This window comes from Hyperolius riggenbachi, chromosome 10 (assembly GCF_040937935.1).
Source record: "Hyperolius riggenbachi isolate aHypRig1 chromosome 10, aHypRig1.pri, whole genome shotgun sequence".
NCBI lineage: Eukaryota > Metazoa > Chordata > Amphibia > Anura > Hyperoliidae > Hyperolius > Hyperolius riggenbachi.
In genome coordinates this window covers 226772050-226795318 of record NC_090655.1, presented here as the reverse complement: position 1 = coordinate 226795318, position 23269 = coordinate 226772050, and the positions used below count along the sequence as shown (strand labels likewise).

Genomic DNA, 23269 nt, shown 5'->3' with positions numbered 1-23269 from the left:
TTTCCATCTCATTGACCATCTCTATTAGTGACACAGCTACACATCAGGCTTTATTCTTACAGCATAGATGTTATTTAGTATATATAAGAGATTTCTGTGTACACATCATATATACAGTCACAATCAGATATGTATATCTGACCTTAAAAATACGGGGACTGCTTTATTGAAGCAGCACAAGTAACTAATTTTGATTGGTTTATTTCATTTTTGTGGACTAAGCACAGCTATTACTGTATATATACTGTATATATACATTATTTTTAATGACTATTATCTGAGAAATAGAACATTTTATCATATTTTCTATTTTAATTACAGTTAAAAATTCATTAGGAGTCGGAGTCGGTGCATTTTTTCCCGACTCCAGGCACCCAAAATTGCCCGACTCCACGACTCCGACTCCACGACTCCGACTCCACAGCCCTGTCTTACAGTACCTCAATATTCCGGAGAAGCTGGACCCGCGTTCTTTGGGCGGTTTTCAAGCCAGCGGATTATATCCTCAGGCTCAGTAAAGAAGTGCACTTTACCGTTGTCAGCGATCCGGAGTTTTGCAGGATAGAGCATAGTGTAGGAGAGTTGGGCGTCTCTCAGCTTCCTCTTCGCTGTGGCAAACTTGGCGCGTTGTTTCTGGACTTCCAGAGAGAAGTCCGGGTAGAAAGATATCACAGCGTTCTCGTATGCTATCGATTCTTTGGCCCTAGCCGCTCTCAGGACTGCATCTCTATCGCGGTAGTTCAGGAGTTTAAATATGAATGTGCGTGGAGGGGCACCCGGTGGAGGGGTCTTAGGAGATATTCTGTGGGCCTGCTCAACAATAAAGGCCTTAGAGAAGGTGTCCACGCCAAAGAGGGATGTTAGGAGTGTTTCAGTGAACTTTTCGGGGTCGTTTCCCTCTACCTTTTCTGGGAGGCCCACAATGCGGATGTTCGAGCGGCGTTGCCGGTTTTCTTGGTCTTCTTGCCGGTCTATAACCGATTTCAGGCCTTTCTGGGATTTACCCATTTCTATGTGGAGCGGTCTGACGGAGTCCTCTAGGGAGCTGATTCTGGCTTCCGCATCCGATACTTTACTCTTTAGGTTACGGAGGTCCTGCCGGAGGAAGGAGACATCCGTCTTTACCTCTTCAAGGGTGGAGGTGATTTGAGAGAGGCTCGACTGACAGGCAGTGATAGCTTTCAGCACTTGGGTTAATGTAGGGCGCTTCTGTTTGGCGGAAGAAACTGAGTCATCATCGGAGGCAGGCTGCGAGGCCGACTCGGCGCCATCTTGATCCTCATGGCGGAACTTTTGGAGCTTCTGGAGAGCTTCTGAGGGACGAGAAGTAGCCATGCTGGTCCCCGAATAGGTCAGGCAAGTATACGGAGTGTGTGGTAGGAAGAAATGAGGCGATTAGCTGCAGTAAAAGTGGGTATCAGGATATCAGCGGACGGGAGCTCTCTCGCAGCATGTCCTCACGCCATTAGGTTCAGGCCACGCCCCAGCATAATAAACTTTAAAATTGTCGGGTGGGAGGTAAAACTATAAAGGCCGCAATATCATCCGCTAAGCAAGGACAAGGCGCGCTCTGATCACATACAGAGACTTTCCAACACAAACATAAAGCTGGTGGTCGGCACTACCTGCACACTTTATTTGCATATGTGTATGCAGTGTGTGTAAATACACTGGTGGAGACAAGAATTAGTATTGTATAGACTAAATTTAGGTAAGCAACATAGTGTCCAAGTTTTTTGTGGAAAACTGGTCACTAGCAACTGGTCACGAGCGTGAGCACCTTTGATAATGTTATTTTATCAGAGGCACTGGCACTTGTGACCTATTGCTCCCAAAGCACTTTTTATTGACCTGAGGAAGTGGACCAAAGCTTGTGATACGCGTTGTCTTATGTGCATGAATAAGTATTTTTTCACTAAAACTTGGTTTGTCCTTTTGAGAAGGTAAGACACAATGGGGTTTATTCAACAAAGCAGCGCAGCTTAAAGGAAACCAGAGCTCCTGCAAGTAAAAAGTTGTATACATACCTGGGGCTTCCTCCAGCCCCATAAGCTCGGATCACTCCCACGCCGCCGTCCTTCCGCTGTCTGCAGCTCTGATACTGGGTCCCATCACTTCAGCCAGCCTAACGTAAGAGAAGTGCGCTCTTTGCGTATCTCTCCAGAGATACGTAGAGGACACACTTATTCTGCGTAGACTGGCCCGACTGGCTGAAGTGACGGGACCCGGTACCGGAGCTGCAGACAGTGGAGCACGGCAGCGTGGGAGCGATCCGAGCTTATGGGGCTGGAGGAAGGCCCAGAGATGTATAAAACTTTTTACTTGCAGGAGCTCTGGTAAACGTTAATGACAGGAGCACGAGCTCAGCGCACGCTATGCAGTGGTAGTGTCCCAATAAGCTGCCTGTCAAGTGAAAACAATGTAAGACACTTTTGTTTGCTACTAACGTTCTATTTCTTTGGTGTACTACACATACAATTCATTATCTCATAATATTATTTTCGCTTCAGTTTTGCTTTAATGTTTCCCTGTCACTGGATTGCTGACCTGTGCTGTTACCTAGAGACATCTTCTTCACAGCTAGGCCACTTCTCACATCCGTATCATCTTCTCTTTTTATGGTTTCCGTCATTCTGACATCATTGGTAGCCTGCTGATCAATCATCACATAGGTCTCTTCTTCTTTAATCTCAACCTTAACAGGCATGATTTCTTCCCCCTACACCAAAAATAAGTAGAAAAATCTCACTGTCACAAAAAACATAAAAAATGTGACTGAAATGACATACAAGACTTTAACCTCATACAGTTTGGAGTCATTTTTGCATTTGAGACACTCCGCTCCGCATACCTGATAAGGATAGAGGATGGTGGAAGCTTTCTGTGTACCATCCTGGGAATAAAGAGGACCTGTAAGAAACACACAGATACTGAACACATTTCTATTTAATGTATTGGATACATTTTGAGGAGGTACAGTACATAAAAAGGAACCTAAACTGAAAAAGTGGCCAGTTTAAAGGAGTACCTAAATTATAAATTACAGTTTGCTTTAAAGGGAAGGTTCAGGGACTAGCTAAAAAAAAATAAAAATCCATTTCCACTTACCTGGGGCTTCCTCCAGCCCGTGGCAGGCAGGAGGTGCCCTCGGCGCCGCTCTGCAGGCCCCCGGTGGTCTCCGGTGGCCGACCCGACCTGGCCAGGCCGGCGGCCAGGTCGGGCCTCTTCTGCGCTCCATGGTGCGTTCCACGCCAGCGCGCTGACGTAATCGGACGTCCTCCGGGCTGTACTGCGCAGGCTCAGTAGTTCTGAGCCTGCGCAGTACAACCCGGAGGACATCCGATGACGTCAGCGCGCCGGCGTGGAACGCACCATGGAGCGCAGAAGAGGCCCGACCTGGCCGCCGGCCTGGCCAGGTCGGGTCGGCCACCGGAGACCACCGGGAGCCTGCGGAGCGGCGCCGAGGGCACCTCCTGCCTGCCACGGGCTGGAGAAAGCCCCAGGTAAGTGGAAATGGATTTTTAGTTTTTTTAGCTAGTCCCTGAACCTTCCCTTTAAACCTAATAAGTTGTCAAGATATATAAAATCACACATACTTAAGTGTGATCTTCTCACCCCTAGCAGTGTTCTCCCCAGGTTCTTTTAGCTGGGTGGAGCACCCGGCAAGTTTTGGTGAGTACCCGGCTGTCATCAGCTCACCTCCTCCTCTGCTGTAAGCAGAGATGTGCCGGCCATGCATTCTGTCATATCGCCCCCCCCCACCCGGCTACTGTTTTATGCCAGCTGGCTGAAAAAGGTTTCTGGGGAGAACATTGCCTAGGGTCCATATTCCCCATATGGTCTTGAAATCCACGCCACAACTGGGCCCTGGTCCTTTTTTTTTTCTTTCCAAACCATAGATGCAAAGGATGCTGGGGGATTATGATCGGTTTCATGCTGAAATCGATTGCAAAAGACCCCTTCCCTTTGATCTCAGCAGGATGTCTATCAGCTGTCCAAATGTCCCCATTAAAATACTTAGCCGAGATGCTTATCTGTATTGCAACCTCTGTTCCCAAGAAACTCTAGATTCTGCTTTAATTACCCCACTAAAATCCCTTGGGATTCTCAAGAAAACAAGGCGGGGGAAGAGGGGAAGCCGTGCAGGCACCCATAACTCAAAGCCAAAGCAATCCTCACATATCTCAAAATCAGCTGTATCAGTAAAGGACCCAGATAACAAAGACAGCTGCCACACTCCTGATTACAACCCCCAGCCAGGAGCTAGGAACACAGACCTCAAAGTTAAGGCAAACAACATTAAAGCAGTAATCTGCAATGCCAGGTCCATAAACAACAAAACAGCAGTTATTCACGATCTAAAGGGGAACATACACCTAACGATTTTCCCGCCGATATACAGCAGATTCAATTACTGTGATCAAATCTGCTGTGAAATCGTCGCGCAAACGCTGACAGAAATCAATCGTTCCTGTCGATTCCCGTCGATCCGTCCGTGCGGAAGATTTTTCTCGATCTCCGGCGGGTCGGGAGTGTGTCGATAGCGGCGTTCGAATGCCCGACGACTGACGCAATACAGCAGAGATACTTACCTGTTCCGGCCGGCGCGACTCCCCCGTTCTCCGCTGTCTTCTTCTCCGCTCCGGGCTCCAGCTTCACTGACCTTCCTGTCCCGGCAGGAAGTTTAAACAGTAGAGCGCCCTCCACTGTTTAAACTTCCCCTGGACAGGAAGTTCAGTGAAGCAAGCCAGCCGGACCGGAGACCAGCGCGGAGAAGAAGACAACGGAGACCGGGGGAGTCACGCCGGCCAGATCAGGTAATGTACAGCTGGCGGGCAGGCGGCGGCAGCTCCACAGATTGTGATCGGTTTCATGCTGAAATCGATTCACAATCTGTTTGCAGTAAAGGCAGCCATACGATCATCAGATTCGATCAGAGAGGGATCTATCTATTGGTCGAATCTGATGGCAAATCGACCAGTGTATGGCTACCTTAACCTCCTTAGCGTTAATCCAGAGTCAGGCTTGGGACAGAAAGCCGCAGAACAGGGTGGTAATTCCGTGCCTGAATGAGTTTCATGCAGGAGCTGCTGCAGACCTCTCTGTAATATGTTTTTCTTCTAGTTTTTAGGGTCTAAAAGCTTGTGAAAAAATGTTATGGCTTTTAGACCTTGTATCTGGAAATAATCATAGCGCCAGGGAAGTTAATAGAGGCTTCAGATTTAATTTAGCTTTAATTACAGAGACATGGTTGGATCAGAACTCAGGACCCACTCTCGCAGCTGCGGTACCAGACAATTACTGCGAAAGGCAATACTGCAAGGGAGGAGGATTAGCTCTGTGCTTCAAATCCAGTTTGAATATTAAACCCCTTGCTGTAGCCCCCACCCACTCTTTTGAATGTCTGGCAGCCCAACTCTCAGTTGAGAAAAAAATAAACATACTGCTTGTCTACCGACCCCCTGATGGTGGCTTAGCTTTTCTCAAGGAAATAGCAGGACGTGTAACTTGCATAACACTGAAACACCCTAGGTGGATAATTCTGGGAGACTTTAACACATGGGTTGATACACACTCTACCCAATTAGGAACTGAGCTACTTCTCTCCATTAATGAACTGGGCTGCTCTCAAGCCGTCAACCTCCCTACCCACAAAAAAGGACACACTTTGGACCTCATTTTCCATTCAGAACTCCTAATATCCAATGTGGAAATTGATTCAGCAGTTTGGTCAGACCACCACACTATCCACTTCTCCTTTACAGCACCAGCTACAAAACACCAAGTGAAAGAACTAATAAAATATCGTTCCTTGAAAGGTTTGTCACCTCAACACCTTCAGAACAGCCTCAATCTAGGTGGACTGACAGATCACAACTTAGGCCTTGAATCCATGGTCCTTAAATATAACCACGATGTTTCAGCCGCTTTAGACGCCATAGCTCCCTTAACCACTTTGTCCTCTGCTACATTATATCTACGTCAGCTGCGGCACTCTCCAAGCCACAGCCATGTAGATATACTGACCTGCTTGCAGCCCTGTTATGCACGAACAGGTGCGCTTCAGAGCGCACCTCCCGGCACTGACAGCTGCAATACTAATTGGTGAAAGGGAAAAATATTCCCTTGTAGCCAATTAGAGACCCCCCCCGCGGATGAACGATCATCGCTGTAGCAAACAGCGGTGATCCTTCATCTCTCCCCTCGGTGGCCAGATCTGCTAAAAAAAAAATGATCAGAAAGCAGCCTGACTCACCTTATCTCATATCTCATTCCAGCGATCAGCCTGCAGCCCGAGCCTCCGATCCCCGCTCTGAACTCAGCCCTGTGAAGCTGGTTACCGGGTCCTGGCTTGATGACGTCATCAAGCCGGGACCCGGCTATTCAGCATCACAGGGCTGCGTGCAGAGCGGGGATCGGAGGCTCGGGCTGCAGGCTGATCGCTGGAACGAGATAAGGTGAGTCAGGCTGCTTTCTGATCATTTTTATATCAGATCTGGCCACCAAGGGGGCTGCCTGGGTGGGGCATCTGGCTGGCCCTTATGGGGGTGCGTGGACCCCTGGTGGGGGGTAAAATGTGCAGCTGGGGGGGGGATAAAATAAGAGGGGCCACATATTTTAATTTTAAGTGTATAATTTTATACTGGGGGCAGATCTGGCTATAATGGTGGGGGGGCCCTAATCCTGGGTGCACCCGCTAATCCTGAAGGGGCATCTGGCTATAATGGGAACCACTATTCCTGGGGACACATTTGGTTATAAGGAGGGGCAGCAATACTGGGGATACATCTGTCTATCTATACTGGGAGGTGCCAAACACAGAGGACACATATATACTGGGGGTGACTGATATTGGGGACACATCTGGCTATACAGGGGGGGGGGGGTCTGATACCATAATACTGGCGACATGTTTTTATCTTTAAACTGGAGTTGATAAAAACTGAGAAAAAAATGCATATTTTTCATTTTCCCCCCTCTTTTTCCCATTAAAATGCATAGAAAACTTTTTTGGTCTAGGGACAAAATACCCGCCAATGAAAGTCTAGTTTGTCCTGAAAAAAACGATACCTACATCATTTAGGTGTCTTGAGTAGGGATAAAGTTATGGCTGATTAAATAGGGACATAGCTAAAACGTCAAAATTGCTCTGGTCCATAAGGGGAAAACAAGGTCTGGATGCGAAGTGGTTAAAGATTAAATGTTCCGCACCATTACATCACGCTCGCTGGTTCGACAACTCTATAAAGGAATTAAAGAAACCGGGACGCAGACTGGAACGAAGGTGGGGCAAACATCAGTCCCCTGATGACAAACTTTCCCTAATTGCTCACCTGAAAAAATATCAAACGATGATTAACAAAAAGAAGTCCTTATCCCTTTCTCACGAGATTGCAAATGCAGCCAACAGACCTGCCCAACTTTTCCGCATGGTTGACAATCTCTGCAATCCATCTTGCAGCAAATACAGCATCAGACCTTCAAAGGACCAGTGCGAGAAATTTGCCCACTTCTCAGACAAAGTCTCCTCCATACGATCTGTCATTCAATTCACAGCCCCACAAAACCATGCAGAGCCATGTAACGGATGCAAAAATAGCCTACCACCATGGTTTGATTTTAAGGTAATCACTGAAAAAGACATCTTGGATATCCTCTCAAACCTTCGCCAGACTACCTGCGATCTGGCCCCACTAAGTTCATGTTGAAATGCCCTGAGCTATTTACACGGGCCATTCCACAAAATAGTCAACGGTTCCTTACAAGAAGGGTGGTTTCCCTCTTGTCTGAAAGAAGCAATCGTCAGGCCACTACTCAAGAAACCATCCTTAGACCCAGATGCTCTAAACAGCTACAGACCTGTCTCAAACCTCCCCTTTCTGGGAAAAGTTATTGAAAAGGCTGTCTACCTCCAACTTAAAGCAAGGCTCTCCAGAAACAGCATCCTTGACCCTCTTCAATCTGGCTTCAGATAATATCACAGCTGTGAAACAGCCCTCACCCAGATCTGCAATGATCTGCTCATGGCAAGAGACAAGGGTCAATGTTCCATCCTGATTTTGCACGACCTCGCAGCGGCTTTTGACACAGTCGATCACGAAATCTTGCTCAACAGGCATAGATGGCATTGTTCTCCGGTGGTTCAACTCCATCCTGGCCGGCAGAACACAAAGGGTAGCCTTAGGGCCCTTCCTCTCCAACCCTGTACCACTAAAATATGGTGTACCTCAGGGCGCAATATTATCCCCTTTACTCTTCACCATATACATGCTGCCATTTGGAGAAATCATACAAAAACATGGCCTGACATATCATTGCTATGCTGATGACACCCAGCTATATTTGTCATTCAAACCTGGCGTCATAGACCCTACTCCACAAATAAACGCATATCTAGCTGAGCTTCAGGAGTGGATGAATAATAATTGGCTAAAACTTAATGCTGATAAAACTGAGGATCTTGTTATCGAGGGTCAGGGCCCAACAGCAAAGCAGTCCCAGTCTCAACCAACACCGCTAAGGATAGGGAGCTCAGACCTGAACAACTCAGACTTTGCGCGCAGCCTGGATGTACTGATTGATGGGAATTTAAGCTTCAGGAATCAAATCTCAGCTGTTGTGAAACATTCCTTCTTTCACCTAAGGAATATTGCAAGTAATAAACACACCTCATTCCTTCAGAGGATCTTCCAACCCTAGTCCATGCCTTCATCACATCAGGGTTGGACTACTGCAATGTCCTCTACACAGGCCTTCATAAGAAAGACCTACGCCGCCTGCAATTAGTACAGAATGCTGCCGCAAGACTGTTAACCAGCCAACCCCACCATTGCCACATAACACCAACCCTGGGCTCACTCCACTGGCTACTGATAAAATGGAGAATTTTGTTTAAGATTGGCTTACTGACATTCAAATCCTTGCACAATCTGGGCCCTGGATACCTGAAAGACTTGTTGCAACTGCATCAAACCCCACACAATCTTAGATCAAAAGAAAGTAACACCTTGGTCACCCCCAGAGTCCACCTCAAAACCTTTGGAGACAGAGCCGTTTGTCATGCTGCCCCTACACTTTGGAACTCCCTGCCACACCCAATCAGGACAGCTCCATCCCTGGAAACATTTAAGTCTAAACTGAAAACCCACCTCTTCAGTCTGGCATTCATGAACATCTGACTATCTCCTCTGTAACACAACCCAGCCTGCAACCCCTGTATTGATCTGAGACACAACTATGCGCTTTGAGTCCTACGGGAGAAAAGCGCTTTACAAATGTTATTGTATAGTATTGTATTGTATCTAGGCAGACAGACCAACATCTGAAATAAGAATTATAGCAAACAGACATGATAAGATAGGCTGCTGCAGTTTTCCAGTGTCTTCTTTCTGTTACACACTATGAACAGAGAAGCAATTTGATCCAGGCAGGCAGACAGCAGGGGAGAGAGGGGCAGGGGAGTTAACCAGGCTGAAGAGGTGGGCACAATCATTTAGGGCCCTTTTCCACTAGCGCTAGCTGAATCGCAAAACCGCAAACCGCTAGCGATTTTACAATCGCTACGGTTTGCTTTTTAACATAGGAATCGCGGTAGGTCATTTCCACTACCGCGATTCTTTTTTTACTTGATCGCGATCGCGCCGCGGAGCGACTTTTGCCGCGATTTTGCTATGCAGTGCATAGCATAGCAAAATCGCGGCCGCAAACGTCGGGAAAACGGCGGAATTGCGATTCAGCAATCGCTAGCGTTCAGCGCGAACGCTAGCGACTGCTAGTGGAAAAGGGCCCTTAGAAAGGCTTCAGCTTCAGGAGGAATAAGGAAGTGCTACTTACAGATATAAATGTGAGTCTGCGATTTTCGGTTTAAAACCGAAAATCGCGATCAAGGCAATGACGATCTTGAGATCGTCAAAGCGACGGTTTGCAGCAGTTTTCGCCACTGCCGTCTGGTCTGTTCCTCTCCGCTGCCTTCCCCCTCCTCAGTTACAGACGGGCTCACCTCATTGCAATACCGCGCGGTGAGCCGCAGGGAAGAGGTGGCGAGTGTTCGGGGCCTGTACCAGGAAGTTTGACATCACTTCCTGGCGGCTACCGTTACTAGGCACTCGTTGCCTCTTCCCTGCGGCTCACCGCGCAGCGTGCAATGCGGTGAGCCCGACTGTAATAGGAACTTACTGGGGGAGGCGATTCAGGACCCCAACTGAGCAGAAAACATTGGAAAGAAAAGACTAGATGGGAGGAAGGTGAGGAAGACATTGAAGTGCTTGAAGACAACATTTCTGCTGCACAGATGACATCCTGAGTAGTAATCACGAGTGGCATCTGCCTATAAAGCAGCCCTGAAGTATACTTGGGCTATATGAACGGCGCATAGGATGACAGAATACATCATCACCATGAGGTCACCAAATGTCAAATCTGCGCAGCAAAGGGAAATGTTACTTTTTATTCCACAGATTTACCCAGTAGCTAAGAATAATCAGTGGGCTCCTTCACACTGCATCATTTTTACTGTGACAGTAAAAACAAACAACAAAACACATGCAATTACACATACAAATGCTGGTTATGAATGAGGTGTTAGAACTCCTACCAAGTATTTATAGCTGTCCATCCTATACCAGGTTCCCTATTAAATCCCGACAGGAACCATGGACAACATGTGGGAAAGTTGCCAGGTTAGTCAGGTGAGGCAAGCAGGTAAAGGGAGCGAAAATAACCTATACTGTGGCTTATATACACTGCCTAACCTATACTGTGGCACATATACACTGGCTAACCTGTCTTGTGGCACCTATAGATGGCTAAACTATACTGGGGCACCTATACGTGGCTACCTATACTTGGGGAACTCTTACTCACCATCAGTGTGCTGATCGATCGTAAAATCGTGAATCGAATCGAAATCTCAATTTCTGAAAGAAATCGTGCAATTCAATCTTTTCCTAAAATCGTTCAGGCCTATGTTCTATCCAATATGATGTACCAAATGTAAATTGTATATGTTCATCTAACTGTACACAGTGTCTAGACTACATATATGTATTGCCATTCAGACCTTTTTTTGGCTGCAGGTGGTCTTTAACTTATCTGGGGCTTCTCCCAGCCCCCATTAGCCGTCCTGTTCCCTCGCGGTTGTTCCACTCTGTTCTATGTAGCAGATGTGCATATACAAAATGCTGGCCGATCGGGCCAGTTGTGGGCCTGGCAAAGCAACCCCTTGATCCTACTTCCGTGGCCAGGAGCATTTGAAGCATGTGCAGCAGTGATGTTTACAAACTGTGCAAGTGCAGAATGCTCCAGGCCTCAGGAGCGCGATCCAGAGACATGTGGACCAGGGCTGTGCATGCAGCTTTCAGAGGGGCACAGCTGCTGAATAGAACAGAGTGGAAAGAAAGCGAGGGACTAGGAGAACTATAAGAAGCCCCAGGTAAGTTAAACTGCGCACAATAACAGGTCATCTCTAGATCTGATGATCTAAGAAGTTCTGCAAGTATGTATAACTTTTCTCCTCACTTCAGGTTTAGTTTAATCACATCATAGCTCAGTTATTCCTATCTCTGGACTGCTGACCTGTGCTGATATCAAGAGACATCCCATTGACGTCAACCTCCTGCATGGCCAAGAGATCACTCCTCACATCCATCTCTTCTTCCATTTTCACTGGACCCATCATACTGGCATTCTCCGCAGTCCGCTGATCAATCATCACATCGGTCTCTTCTTCTTTAATTGGTCTCATTGTACCTCCCTCCTCCTTTATAGTCTGCTGATCAAGCATCACATCAGACTCTTCCTCTTTAATCCTTCTCATCGTACTGCCCTCCTCCTCTGTAGTCAGCTGATCAATCATCACATCGGTCGGTTCCTCTTTAATTGGTCTCATCGTACCTCCCTCCTCCTCCGTAGTTTGCTTATCAATCCTCACATCGGTCTCTTCCTCTTTAACCTGCAGCAAAATATGATGAAATAGCTCAAAATGTCAAAGTAAACAACATTTTAAAATGTCACTATTAATAAGCTAAAACTACATAGATTAAATAATAAATCTCTTAGTACTGTAAAAGAAGAAGAATACAGTGTAAGTGTAGGGTGGAAACTGCAGATGATGTCACCAGCATGAGAGGGATATGGAGGCTGCCATATTTATTTATTTTTAAACACCACCCGTTGCCTGGCTATCCTGCAGATCTTTCATGTCTGAATCACACACCTGAAACAAGCGTGCAGCTAATCCAGTCAGACTTCAGCCAAACATCTAGCATGCATGCTTGTTCAGGGTCTATGGCTAAGGGCGCCAATACAATACTCGATTTTCAGAATTGATATTCAGCTGATTTGATCATAACAATCGAATATGGCAGATATCAATGCTGCAACATGGCCAATCAATCAATAGTTTTAGTTGATTTTTGTATGAAATCGTCTCAAGGGATCGATCGGGCATACTGGAAAGTCTTGGCCGCAAGGGCTCATTTGGGTGCATGGCAGTAACAGTGTTTGATTTACCAGCAACCGGTGGACCCCTGGATGGTTAACCCCGCCCCCCTTTCCCCTACAAATTCTCGCCGCCTCTGGTGCCTGGCATCTTTTTGGTCACTATGAGCGGCTGTACCAAGGGTCACCTGAGGCCAGAGTAATCTCTGCTGCTAACACTATACAAGAACACCATTGCCAACACGTTCCTGACCCGTCGCCAGTGTTCTCCCAAGAATTATTTTTTCCCACCAGGTGGAAAGCAAAGAATATCACCGCAGAGGAGATGGAGCACCAATTTACATCTACATCAATACTGGGGGGTTGCAGCCAGTAACATATTTGATCAATTACCACCAAAATGTAGACAAAAATTGCAGCAATTCAGCAAATTGCAGCAATTCAGTTGCATAGATAGTCACATAAATGTTAAAAACATAAGAGGGGTGGGATAGGCAGAGGTCTCCATCCTGATGCTGCACGCCACAAATGAACAGGATACAGGGCACCAAAACAGCCCTAAGTCCAGGGTTGAAGAAATTTAACTCACAACTCCCTTTTGACTTCCCTCCAACCATCACCAACACCAAAGTCTGATTTGATGACGAAACGCGTAGGGCGGAGCCAGTACGCCTGACGCAATCACGTCCTTGGTGAGTGGTGGAGCGCGGAAGGGTGCTGATCAGCGCGGGGAACTTGGATAATGGCGAAAGTGTTGAAATTGGTGCGAGAAGCGCAGTTGTGAGCTTACGTGTTGGTACAGCTGCTTTGTGCAATGAAGTTTTATTGTGTTTTATCCAAGCTTTAAAAAAGATTACAAGTTTTATACCGACACCTCTGATATGATTTACTGAAGTACCATGGTGAAACAGTTTGAGTGTGGGATCCACCTGGAAACGAGGTGGTTATAATCCGGTGAGCCTCTCTGATTGTGGGTGACGGTGGCACGAGTGACAGCCCTTGGTTCACACTACACAGAGGTTGTGTGCTGTGTATTCAAAACAGGGTTACGCAATCTGTAGTTTGTTTATTTTATAGGTTGAGATAATAGTGACTGAAGAGTGAGAGTGCAGTGGACTATTAAATTGATTGGACACACTGACACATGCTGCTGAAATCACCATAGCAAAATAACAGCCTTTTCTTGTTTTGATGTTTGGCGGATACCTACCTCTGAGCATTTGATATATTGTGGAGAAGAATTTATAATTCCCTACATACAATGACTTTCTAAACCTGCGCTGACCTTTGATGTATGCCTGACTTCTGAACTTTTGGACATTGTTCTTCTCAGCGGCGGTTCCATTGTTCCTTGGCGCCGATATATTTGCTATTATAAAACAACAGCCTGCCCCAACCCTTACCCCACCCTATACACATCATCTGTACACTTACCCATTGCCTCTCAGCACATACACTGCATGTACCATACACTACACACACACACACACACATACACTACACACACACACACACACACACACACACACACACACACACACACACACACACACACACACACACACACACACACACACACACACACACACACACACACACACACACACACACACACACACACACACACACACACACACACACACACACACACACACACACACACACACACACACACACACACACACACACACACACACACACACACACACACACACACACCCCTTACAAAAACATGTGCAATATTCCACAACTTCTGCATTCAACCCTGCGCGATACACTTTGCTATACCCCATGCCCAAGAGGAACCAATCAGATAGTCTCAAGCAGTTTCTAGTCAGTGTTGTGTTCAAGCCCCCCCACCTACCTGATAAGGTTGGGATATGGTGAGATTCATAGACATCTCATTCATGTCAACATCTTGCGTGGACAAAAGATCACTCCTCGCATCCATCTCTTCTTCTCTTTTTATTGTTCCCATCATACTGGCATCCTCCGTAGTCCGCTGATCAATCCTTACACAGGTCTCTTCCTCTTTAATTGTTCTCATAGTACCTCCCTCCTCCTCCTCCGTAGTCCGCTCATCAATCCTCACATGGGTCTCTTCCTCTTTAATTGTTCTCATAGTACCTCCCTCCTCCTCCGTAGTAGTCCGCTCATCAATCCTCACATGGGTCTCTTCCTCTTTAATTGTTCTCATAGTACCTCCCTCCTCCTCCTCCGTAGTCCGCTCATCAATCATCACATGGGTCTCTTCCTCTTTAATATGAGATTTTTCTTTGTCCTACAGCAGCAAAATAAATTCAAATAGCTTAAAACATCATAGTACACAAGATTTTAAAAAGGTTACTATTAATAAAGTCTCAATGGAGAAATAAGTGACATCCGGTCACCTTATAGGAGCCTGACACACAAAATCACACAGTCACCTTCATAATACATCGCTAGCGGTCATTGGATAATAACCCATAATTCCCAGCACTGCTCACCTCTCCTGTCAGCAGCTCAATCATCTTGCGGATGACATCTAGAATCTTTGTCTCCTTTCTCTCAGCTGACAGGGGGTGAGATGGAGGAACTGTGGTGAGGGATACATCATGGAGAAGGCTGCGCGGGCTCAATAGCTCACCAGATGTCTTCTTCACCACCTCATAATCCTGCGTAATAACATACAGCAACAGTTAGCAGCATCCTCCTTGCCTTTTTATTTAGGTCTGTTTTATTAATAGAGCTAAGAATGAGGTCACGTGACCCTCCCAGAATCCTCCTCACCTCTCCAGTAAGCAGGTAGATGATTTCCAGGGTGAGGTTCAGTATCCTCTCAGTCTTGTGACTTGGCTCCTCCTCCATCCTCACTGACGTGTGGTCTATACAGGAAGCTCCTCTCTGTAGAGGGATAATAAAACGGAGTCACATGGGCTGAAGAACTCTGCACTATATTAGGGTAGAGATACATTAGAAGCGCTGCACACCCAGCAGTCTCCAACCCATCGGTCAGAGACTGCTAACAGGGAAAGCTGTGGTGGAATAATGGGACCAGGAGAGAACTGGGAAGGGATACAGGACCAGGAGCTTTCCCCCTCTATAAGTATCTGTTTTTGTTTTTCATTTTCACTTCAGACTCACTTTAATACCAGGTGTCTGGCATCCTGCTGATCTCTTTGGCTGCAGTAGTGTCTGAATCACACACCTGTACCAAGCATGCAGCTAATCTTATTATATCAACATAGAACATCTAACCTGCATGCTTGTTCAGGGTCTAAGGCCAAAAGTGTAAGGCTACAATCACACTGCCACACTAATTAGGCCCAGCCACACCCCCAGCCACACATACCGCAGAGAATTTATAAGCAAAAGAGGACGTGTCAGAATTTAAACCACACTGGTCCTATCTATCATCATTAGTTTTTCTTCATATTAACACATGAAAATAAGAAATAAATCAGTTTCAAGGATGGACACACCTCCCAACTTTTTGAGATGCAAAAGAGGGACACTTTTAGCACAAACATATTTTGGCAAAAGACACGGCCCATCACGCCTCCTGTCACCCACCCACCACACCATCAAGTCAAACATGCCATAAAGAATTAATGATATGTATGTTGGTCTTTCAGACCTCACTGATCTCTATGCATTTATGTCAGTGACATGACTTTGTACTCTGTAAAGTGCTGCAGAAGATGCCAGTTCTATGTACATAGCACTGGCATCTTCTGCAGCACTTTACAGAGTACATTGTCATGCAACTGACTGTCCTCAGAGAAATTCACACTCTAATCCTATGATTGTCATAGTGTAATGTCCTACCATATTATTATTATTATTATGTATTTATATAGAACTGACATCTCCTGCAGCATTTTACTCAATACATAGTCATGTCCTCAGAGAAGCTCACAATCTAATCCTACCATAGTCAGTCTAATGTCCTACCATATTATTATATATTTATACAGCACTGCCATCTTCTGCAGCCCATTACAGAGAACATAGCCATGTCATTGACTGTCCTCAGAGGAACTCAATCTAATCCTACCATAGACACAGTTTGATGTCCTACCGTATTATTATGTATTTATATAGCACTGACATCTTCTGCAGCACTTTACAGCGGAGCAGTGCTTTTCAGCGCTGCTAGATTTGGGCGCAGCCGGCGCCTCCATAGACTTCAATAGTAATCACTCCTATTGAAGCGCTCAGTGAGTAACGTAAGGTTGCTTGAAAACATAATAATTCGGCCTCCAGCAATCGCTGGAAGCCGAATTATTTCATTCCCCCACTATCCATGGCGGCCTGGAGGGGGAATAGTAATTAAATCGGCCCGGACTTGTGCAGAAGCAGGATCAGCCATATACCACTGTATCCTGCGCCTAAGTCTACTGGCGCCAATTTCAAATGTACTCCTTTACAGAGTACATAGCCATGCCATTGAATGTCCTCAGAGGAGCTCGCAATCTAATCCTACCATGATGATGATGATGTTATCCATTCAGTCATATCCGACTCTTGGCGATTCTATGGGGCAGCTCTCTCCATGCTGTCCAATTTTGTACCATTTCTGCCAGTTGCCTTAAGCTGAGTACACACGTACGATAACGATCGTTCAAAAACGAACGATAACGACAATTGGACCGATAATCGTGCGCTCCAAATTTTCCAACGATCGTTTTTTGGGACGATAACGACCGTTATCGTTCAATCCGACCGATCCAACCCGGCGGATTTTTTCGAAAGATAATCGTTCAATCGTTGCAGTGTGTACAAAGATCGTCCGATAACGCATGTTCTTATTGCCTGTCATAACGTCACTTCCGTTTGCGCACGCATTTTTTAATCGTTCGTCGTTCAGTACTTTATACTTATATCGTTCACGTGTGTACACAATCGTTCATTACGAACGATCTTTTCCGTCTAATTTGAATATCGTGTAAACGTCATGAATCGTTCGTAACGAACGATCTTTATCGTACGTCTATACGAACCCTTAAAGGGTACCTAAACTGAGAAGGGTATGGATTTTTTTTTAAAGGGGAACTGTAGTAAGAGTTATACGGAGGCTGCCATGTTTATTTCCTTTTAATCAATACCACTTGCCTGGCAGCCCTGCTGGTCTATTTCTCTGCAGTATTATCTGAATAACACCAGAAACAAGCATGCAGCTAGTCTTGTCAGATCTGACTTTAAATTCTGAAACACCTGATCTGCTGCATGCTTGTTCAGGGGCTATGGCTAATAGTATTAGAGGCAGAGGATCAGCAGGGCTGCCAGGCAACTGGTATTGCTTAAAAGGAAATAAACATGGCAGCCTCCATATACCTCTCTCTTCAGTTCCCCTTTAAATAATACCAGCTGCCTGACTCTCCTGCTGATCCTGTGTCTCTAATACTTTTAGCCACAGCCCCTCAACAAGCATGCAGATCAGGTGCTGTGACTGGATTAGCTGCATGCTTGTTTCAGGTGTGTAATTCACCCACTACTGCAGCTAAAGAGATCAGCAGGGCTGCTAGGCAATTGGTATTGTTTAAAAAGGAAACGTCCATATCCCTCTCAGTTAAGGTTCCCTTTAAAGCGGATCAGAGATGAAAAACTAACTATAACAAGTAACATGTTTTTAGATCTTATGTAAAGTTTAGAGGGTTTACACAGCAAATCTAGCTGCAAACAGTTTTAATAGAATATGATTATTTATTCCTGTGATACAATGACAGCGACCATGTTGTTTGTAAACATTACACAGAGGCAAGCTTATCTGCATCTTGAGCCATCAGCCTTCTCCTCCTCCCTCCTTCCCTTTGCCTCTGAAATCAATGGCTAGCAACACCTCCGCCTCCTCCTGCCCAGACTGAGCTCCCATGAGCCCTTGCTACTGCCTTGGCTCTCTGAAAACCTGTGGGTGTGGCTTTTTTAGTTTATAGGGAATTAGAGTATTAAAACAAAAACAAAAAAGGGTACTTATCCGTTAGCCGGGCGCATCCTCTGGGTGGCGACAAAACTCCACCAGAGTTACATCTTTCCCTACTATCCATGGCGGCCTGGAGGGGGAATAGTAATTAGCGCCACCTGCCGGATGCACCTGGCTAACGGATAAGTACCCAAAAAAGTATTTGGCTTGAGGAATGCCCTATAAACAATAGGAAAGGAACACAATTATGCAATGTGTAAAAGTTCACCTCGGATCCACTTTAAGCTCAATCCTGTATCAGTTTTGACGGTGTCAAGCCAACGCGTTCTCTGGTGGCCTTGTTTCCTTTTGCAGCATTTTACACAATACATAGTCATGTCCTCAGAGGAGCTCACAATCTAATCCTACCATAGTCAGTCTAGTGTCCTACCATATTATCATTGTGTATTTATATAACACTGACATCTTCTGCAGCACTTTACAGAGTACATAGCCATGTCACTGACTGTCCTCAGAGGAGCTCACAATCCAATTCTGTCATAGTCTAATGTCCTACCATATTATTCATAAAAAGTGAAAATAATTGCAGATAATGCTCCCAAGTAGGCAACAAGAGACAAAGAGGTACCAGGCCCTGCTTCAAATCACCAAAAACTTTATTCATCAATAAAAAAATACTCTATCACAAAAAGCGTCAATTAAAACCATAAAAATCACTCTCCGTGCTCGATATAGTTTGCAGCCGGCTGGGTTCACACACACGCCACCAAACACACCACTCAAACACAGGGCCGTTGGATTGTGCACGATCTATAGGAATATATCAGCGGGCAACAAGGGGATTCTCGTTCGTGTTGTATTACCCCTGAAATAAGTATTTCAGGCTAAATCACAGAACCCTGAGAAGGTATAGAGCACGAGGAAACAAGTGAGGAATAGAGGCTGTATCCAGCGCATGGGTAGTGTATAGTAAGTTTGCCAACTGATATGGCCGGAGGAGACTGCTGGGTTTCCCTGACCAGGAAGCCTAACAGGTTTTGTCAGAAGCACGTTATACCTTCTCAGGGTTCTGTGGCTTTTATATTTCCCTTGTTGTGAGGTGGTCTTATTAAATGCACTGTTTCCTAAAGATGAACATTCAGCTTTATTAACTAATTTATGGAGCACCTGAAACTTCATGGTTTTCACAGGCTGCTACATATCATGCACTTTTGCACTTTGATTGCTGCTATTGCATCCATTTGCACATTCGTTTGCCTACTGCAATTTCATCTGCTTCATGTTTTTTGTGTATTGAATTAGACACAATAATGACTTTTCATTAAAGCATAGTCTTCTGTTACCAGTGTAAGGAAGAGGGGAGCGGTCTTCCTCAGTTTTGCATTTTGCACAACAGCTAGCTGGATAGTGTGTAGTGAAGTGTACTTACTCTGTTTGACTGTTCCCAGCAGTGATGCTGTTGATGAGGAACGTCTTTTCCTCCCTGCCTCACTCTCTTATCTGACCAGCTGTTCCCGGCAACATGAGCCCAGCCAGGCTACCGCTACACACCTGCTGCTGATGCACAGAAGAGAACGGCTGGCTGAAACACTGGCCCAGAACTTCCTGTTGATTAGGTACCAGGCGCAGCACTGCTATGCCAGATTAACCAGATCTGGTCTCAGAGCAGGAAGACTGGGTTAGAAGCGGGACTTCTTTAGAACGGGCAGGACATGGAACGAGGGCTTGCAATCTGTGAAAGTCCCGCCAAAAACGGGACTATTGCGAGCTATGGATGGGAATAAAGTTTAGAGTCATGTAAACCCATTTTTCTGTAGAAAAATACTTATACAGCAAAATACCCAGTATCCAAAACCAGCCGGAATCGCCTGATGCCGGATACATGTGCTGGCCGTTTGCTTGAGCAATCGGCCTATAAAAGCACAAACCTATTGATTGGGATGAAGTTTAATTCTTGGTTACGGTTTCTCTTTAAAGCAAAGTCCCCGTTATCCCCTGACATGTAAGTTGAGACTTCCGGGTGTCTGAATTCTTGTAATGACAGATAGTGCTGCCCGAATGCTGCTCAGCACGCTGAAGGAAAACGTCATCACGTGCTGGAGCATTGGTCATCACGTCATCAGCCGTTGAGAAATTATTGCGTATGCCCGATTTTTTTCCGCGGCACAGTATTTGTCAGCGTCTCTGCCTGCTCCCGCCCCCCCGCCAGTGCCGTCAGGATATCCACCCAATGCCGTCCCCGCTAATGAAATAAACATACAATTCATTTTCAGCACTTTTCCCTGAAAAATGCCAGTGAATGAGAGCGGCAGCAGGGGGTGGAGCCAAATCTGTTTTTTTTGCTCATATTTTTGAAATGTAAAAATAATAAAAAAGAAGCATTTTTTCTGCAGAGCAGGAGAGCAGCGACGAGGGGCAGAGTATAGTGAAGTCGCTGGCAAGGGGAGGCTGCAGTGTTCTCCCCAGGGCCAATTAGGTGGGCGGGCCGCCCGGCTGTTTTCAAACCTCGCCCAGCTGCTGTCATTCACCCACCTAGCTAGAAAAAACCCAGCGCTTAAAGGGAACCTAAACTGAAAAGAATGTGGATTTTTCCTTTTAAAATAATACCAGTTGCCTGACTCCCGTGCTGATCCTGTGTCTCTAATACATTTAGCCACAGCCCCTCAATAAGCATGCAGATCAGGTGCTCTGACTGAAGTCAGACTGGATTAGCTGCATGCTTGTTTCAGGTGTGTGATTCAGCCACTAATGCAGCTAAAGCGATCAGCAGGACTGACAAGTAACTGGTATTGGCCTCAATTCACTAAGATCATGCAGGAGATAAGGCAAGAGAAAACTTACCTCCACTAGTAAGAGAGTTATCTTATCTCTTCATTCCTTCTGTTACCTCTTCTGTAGTTAATTTACCTCCTCTGTAGTTAAGTTTCCTACTCTGTAGTTATTTTCACACGCAGTTAATGAACAGCCTGTCTTTAACTCTGGAGTTATTTTAAGGATTAAAGAGTTAACTTAAAGACAGAAGAGTTAACTTTAGGCTTGCCTGAGGTAAAATGTTTCCTGAATACTACATGCCTTATCACCATGGTAACAACTCTAGAAGAATTATTAAAGACAGGAGATAAGCTTAGTGAATTGAGGCCATTGTCTAAAAGGAAACTGTCCATATCCCTCTCAGTTAAGGTTCCCTTTAATAAACTGCAGGCAGGAGTGCTCCATTGCCTGCTAGTAATCAGCACCCAGCTCTCGCACAATAGTGAAAGCTGACACTGTACACTGCAGGAGCGCTCCTCTGCCTGCCATCTTACGCTTTCTGGTGGAGCAGGGATTGGCTGGGCGGGTTGTAAGGATGCGCTTCATCTAGCTGGAAACTCCTGCTCCTTCTCTCCCTCCAATGAGTAACAGGCTTTATTGTATGCCGACACCGCTCTTGCCAATGAAAAGAGAAAAGCAAGCACCCCCACACAACCTTGTCAGCAGCTTGCAGGAATTATGAGATGAGAGAGGAGACCATGTGGGTCGGCAATCAGACAGGGACAGCCAGGAGTAGCTCATTCATTCTCTATCCCGCCCCAGACAGCATAAACAACCATTTCGGTGTATTTAGAAAAGGAGCTGCTGGTCTAATCCAGCTACGGAGAGCAAGAGAGGTGACATAACTTCAGAGCTTAGCTTTATTTTGTTTACGTTCAGTTCGGGGGACAGAGGATAGAGCAGTACATGGCCTGTACAGTGACAGGGTGTTTCTGAGGCAGCCTCCTGTGCACTCGTCTCTCCTCTGCTCCCGAGTCCCAAATGCAATCTGCTCTCCTGCTGTGTCTCCCCCCAGTTTGCATCCTGTCTGTAGTGCTCCCCCTCCAACAATCACACTGCAGGAACAAAATGGACCTGAACTCTTGCACAGAAGGAAAACATAGTGAAATGTACCCTGCATGTATTTAGAGTCTAGCCTGTCTAATTAACCCTCTTGTCTGATCACAATTTGTAATTTTATTTCTCACCTGTGTCACCTGACTGCCATGGCAGATAAACTCATTTGAAAGCACAGGAGGATAACAATATGTCTGCTTTCTTGAAAGCAGGAAGTAAGAAACAGTGCAGATTGATTGTAGAATTTGTATCGGCTGTAACAATGAAATGTTTTTCTTTAAAGTTTATTATGCTGCTGCTCATCTTTTAGAGGAGAGAGGAAGTTCTGAGTGCTGGTCTGCTTTAAAGGGACCTGAGCACCATAATCTGAAATAATTTCTCCCTAATGCTAGGTATACATGATGCAATTTTCTGGTTACTGTCAGATCGACTATTTACAACATGTCCAATCTGATTTCTGTTCAAATTTCCGCTCGATTTCCCATAGAAGTGATCAGAAAACCACTTATTGAAAATCAGATTAAACATGTGGAAATAGTGTGACAATAAATCTTAGTAAGTTAGAAAATTGCATTGTGTACTTAGCAGGTACATTGGCTCCTATCCTCATCCTATGCTGTAAGCAGAGTTGTACTGGTCCTGCATTCCCCCATCGCAACCCACCCCGCTACTTTTTCATGCCACCCGGCTGGAAAAAATCCTGGAGAGAACACTGGGCTGGTTTGTGGAGCAGCACAAAAAAAATACACTTTGCAGCATAAATATAGTTGATGGGGGGGGGGGGGGGGGTGACGTAGCACGCATGTTGCAAGGATCTGTGCATTAGCACTGAAAGAGGGACAAATTGAAAAAAAAAAAAAAAAGACAGGATTTAGCGCCCATAGGGGACTGTCCCTCCAAAATAGGGACAGTTGGGTGCTATGTGTAGACGTTGTTGAGATTGGATTACTGTCCCCTATGGACTTTCTCATTGGCTCTCCTCAACGACGCTAGCACCGTTTGGACATGGAATAGGGTCATCATTCGCACTGATTTCTGCCATGCTAAGTGCACACAGACTTG

The 23269-nt window shown here is 45.7% G+C and overlaps 1 protein-coding gene across 1 annotated transcript in view; it reads right to left on the bottom strand.

The window, feature by feature from the left end:
• Nucleotides 1-23269, bottom strand: part of LOC137534655 (general transcriptional corepressor trfA-like) — a 41629-nt gene that overhangs the window by 18289 nt on the left and 71 nt on the right. Inside the window, exons 2-7 of the mRNA XM_068256265.1 lie at nt 15208-15321; nt 14925-15092; nt 14303-14719; nt 11575-11950; nt 2852-2910; nt 2548-2719 (exon numbers count right to left, since the gene is read on the bottom strand). Of these exons, the coding sequence (XP_068112366.1) occupies nt 2548-2719; nt 2852-2910; nt 11575-11950; nt 14303-14719; nt 14925-15092; nt 15208-15285 (1270 nt within the window). The 5' untranslated portion in view covers nt 15286-15321. The remainder of the gene's footprint in view (nt 1-2547; nt 2720-2851; nt 2911-11574; nt 11951-14302; nt 14720-14924; nt 15093-15207; nt 15322-23269) is intronic.